The 4,007-nt window shown below is 40.4% G+C and overlaps 1 protein-coding gene across 1 annotated transcript; it reads right to left on the reverse strand.

The window, feature by feature from the left end:
• Nucleotides 1–1,384: 1,384 nt before the first annotated feature.
• lratd2b (LRAT domain containing 2b) lies at nucleotides 1,385–2,823 on the reverse strand. The gene has a single exon (NM_001017837.1). The coding sequence runs from the start codon at nucleotides 2,485–2,487 to the stop codon at nucleotides 1,675–1,677; it is 813 nt and encodes a 270-aa protein (NP_001017837.1). The 5' UTR covers nucleotides 2,488–2,823; the 3' UTR covers nucleotides 1,385–1,674.
• Between the last annotated feature and the right edge of the window lie 1,184 nt (nucleotides 2,824–4,007).

A 4,007-nucleotide genomic window follows, 5' to 3' on the forward strand; every position in this document is an offset into this window, starting at 1 on the left:
TTTTCCCCACCAAATCATGGTCATCGTTTATGAATTTGGCAATTAAAAAGTTAAAATCCTGTAATTTTCTAACAATTTAGTAGTTTTGATCAGGACTGAGGTTGATTAACAGATTTATTTAAAAAAATGGAAAAGAATATTTATCTGATGCATTTTTACAGCAGTTTAATTCAGTTAATGTTTTCATCCCAAACATAACAATTTATACATTTGAACATTAAACAAGGGTTTTACTTTTTTTACCATTGGAATCACTGCCATTTTTTGTATAGCACATGATTATTGGAACGTCCATATAATCATAAACGTCACCAGGGAAAACAAAATATGTGATGAGCTCTTGAAGAAATTCATCTAGCCGAACATGTTATACTCTTGGTTATTGCTTAAGCTATTTTAATCATATTCACAAGTGAACGTTGGCTTTCTCCTTTGGGATATTTTTCATCATTAAATGCTCGGATGCTCATGAAATAAATATGACAGAATCTGGAGTCATCTCCGGACAGAAAAAGCTCAATCACCACAAAAAATAAATAAATATTAAACATTCATGTATCAAACCAAATAGAGGACTTAATCTGAAGCGAAAGCTGAAATACATTTGAAATGAAAATATATTCTGTGTGTATCACTGAGCATTTCATTTATCATCATCATCATCATTCGGCGTAACATACATTTGTACAAAAAAATGAGACAACATAACAGTTCTGAGCTATAAAAAATAAGAGATCATATTAATTTTTATTACTGACAAATGTATGAAACCTGGTGGTTTGAAGAATGGTGGCAGAGATGTAAAATGATGATTTATTAATAACTTAGGGCTGCACTGTGATCCATAATATGCCATCAAATGATTATTGTAGGGCGTCATGGTGGCACAGTGGGTAGCACAATCGCCTCACAACAAGCTACATCAGTTAGCATTTCTGTGTGGAGTTTGCATCTTCCCATTGTGTTCGCATTGGTTTCCCCCACAAGACATGCGGTATGAATTGGGTAGACTAAATTGTCCATAGTGTATGTGTGTAAATGCAAGAGTGTATGGGTGTTTCCCGGTATATGCTGGATAAGTTGGTGGTTCATTCCACTGTGGGGTCTCCAGATTGATAAAGGGATGAAGTTGGGAAAAAAAAAGAACATTTACTGAATATAACTAACAGGACTTTTTTGTGGCTGATATAAACTATTGTTGTCTTAAAAGTTGTAAATTTCTTTAGGTTAATTGTTTTTTAATAAGATTAAAATAAATCTGGACACATTAAAATACACAAAAGTCTTGCATTACACTTATTGTGTTGATGCATGAAACCCTTAAATTATTAATGGACCCATGTACACACTGAGGCAATGAAAGCTGAATAACAAAAAAAAAGTCTTAAGAAAAAATACTCAGGTTTATTGAAATAATGTGCCAAGGGAATACATAGTTCTCAAATAAAGTGAGATAGGCTTTTATAAACGGTTCCCTTGTATGTGAATACAACAAAGTGAGGGAATGATCGTGTCCTTGTCACTGAAAACAAGCTTGTTCAAACTTGTTCAATTTATAAAAGTGCTCCTGTCAGAAAACTCTGATGAAACTGCACCACAGCCGCTGTGCTGGAGGTGATTTAAATAACACCCATATCCTCCATCAAGACCAGAGAAACCTCCCTCTTTGATTCATCAGTTACAGTTGTAATCATCCCCAGGCTCTTCAGCGCAGTTTAAATGATTCTCCAGCTCCTGAATGACAGCTTCCCTTCCCATTTGGTCGTTTTTCCTCTTTTCCACGATCAGATCCTCTAAACTTTGAAAGTCCAAAACGTGACTTTTCTTCTCGGAGAGCTGCAGTTTCATCTTGTACGGCTGTTTACCGATGCGTATTTCGCCTCCGACTTTAAACTCGCGTTTTCCAAACCTGCACCAAGCGGCGAAGCACTCCGAGTTCTTCCAGCAAACGTCCCGCTCCTTCAAGCCCACCTGCTCCATGGCATTCTGGACCACCGCGTCCGAGCTCAGCGCGCGAAACTTATACAGCTCGTTCACGATTCTGCCCCTTTTACCTTGACTCGCGTCCAAAAGAAAGTCGCATTTGATCTCGTTTCTGTGCAAATGAACCACCTGTAGCTCGCCGACACACACCGCCCAGTGCGGGAACTGACCGATGGCCACGAACTCCACCAGGTCGCCGGCTTTGCACTTGTTCGCCAAGTTCTCGCGCGACAGCGTGCCCACTTCACCAAACCGACTATTCCGCTCGTATATGACCTCGTCGCGATAATACACGGCGCACTCCAGCTCGTTCCGGCAGTCGTAATGTTTGACATCTTCATTCTCCGTCTCGTCCATGTTCTCCTCCTGCTCGTCGTCATCGGCGGAGAAAATATAAGAGACGCCGATCCGCGGAGCGTCGTCCTCTGGGTCAAATCCATTAGGGTCAGCTGTCGGTAATTCATTGTAATTCAAGTGTGTGAGCTTCTCCACTTGATTCCCCATAACAGCGTCCGACACTCGTTCCGCGTCCCACCTGTACAGGTCGAGGAGATTTCAAAAACGCAACACGTAATCCGGCTTTGGAGCCCAGTTCAGGTCAAAGTCCATGTTTTCTGAATGTCCGCGAGGAGTATTTATGTAGCATATCGTACATTTGTCGAAATTGTTTGCCGGAGTTTAGATTATGTTGAGTTTCGGTCTGCGTTTTGAACAGGTGCGTCTCACCTGCTCACTTCCTGGTGCGAGCCGGGGACGGGGGAAGCCCATCCGACACTACAGCTGAAGTCCGACGGCGAGCGTCTCTTGTTGAGAAATGAGGGGGTTTGAAGAGTTATTTCCTCTGTTTGTGCGTGATGGACGGCGTCCGACACTCTTTGAAGTTCTGGCTGAGGCAGTAGCAGAGCTCTGTGTGAAATAGTAGCGGGCACGGGGATGTTTACACAAGGCACGGGCAGTTAAAGAGACAGCGCACATTTATGACTGCCAGATGATACATGGTCATTAAACTGAAAAATTAAACTCTGAGAGGCTAACGTTTAAATTATAGAGCATGAATTGTGACTACTTTTTTGATAAAATTATAAACATAGGACTTAAACTTATACAGTATTTATTTGTGTAAAGAGGTCAAATACTATAGCTGAGGAGACCTATCAAACAGTTTTATTGACTTGGCGTATCACGTGATATTTGAACTTTAAACTCATATGTTGACATTTTCAGGCAAGACATTATATTTAAAATGAGTGCAGATTAGCCTAGTTATTTATTACTTGGTTATACATTTGAACAATAAATATTGGGATGGCTCACAAAAGGTTAAAGAAAAACATTTCTGAAAAGGACTTGGTGATAAGAAGAGAGGAAAATGTGAAGAAGCATGTGGACAAATGAAATTACTCAAAGCGATATACTCCACTGAAGGTACACATTTTACAGTTTTTGCTTTACCTGGGAATCAACCCCACAACCTTGGCATTGCTAGTGCTATGCTCTACTTCTCTATATTATTCAATGTAGATGTTATAGTGAATCTTCATGAATTAAAAATAGCTGTGAGGGACACATCATTCAATGGAAAAGACTTTTTGTAAAAAAAAAAAAAAAAAAAAATCCCTCTGACAAGAATAAAAAAGATATGCTATAACAAATTAAGACAGTACCCCCAACTGAATGAACTGTACTTCTGAATTTCACAAGCCTTTTATCACTTGTATAAAATTGAGCATGGTGTCTACCCCAAATAAAGTCCATTACTGTGTTCTTCACATTGAATTTAGTGACAGCCTCTTCAGAGGCTCTCCCTGGAGGTACTTCAGCTTGTGATTTCCAGTCCGGGGCAGGAGGGTCTGAAAGCCACTGCTGTGTTTATAGTCCTGCGTTGTGGATTGGCAAACAGCAAGCCCCTGGCTGTCAGTCCATCAGCCCACTGCAGGGGCGTCTCATGCCCAGAAGCGTGTTTCAGCTCTTAATTACCTAACAGAACAGCTGGCCCACAAGTCTGCCATGTATTTGCTCACCTC

Source organism: Danio rerio, chromosome 16 (assembly GCF_049306965.1).
Source record: "Danio rerio strain Tuebingen ecotype United States chromosome 16, GRCz12tu, whole genome shotgun sequence".
NCBI classification, from domain to species: domain Eukaryota; kingdom Metazoa; phylum Chordata; class Actinopteri; order Cypriniformes; family Danionidae; genus Danio; species Danio rerio.

Bases quoted from the DNA above. Each gene is read 5' to 3' on its own strand.
- lratd2b (NM_001017837.1), bottom strand. From the start codon at position 2,487: ATGGGGAATCAAGTGGAGAAGCTCACACACTTGAATTACAATGAATTA.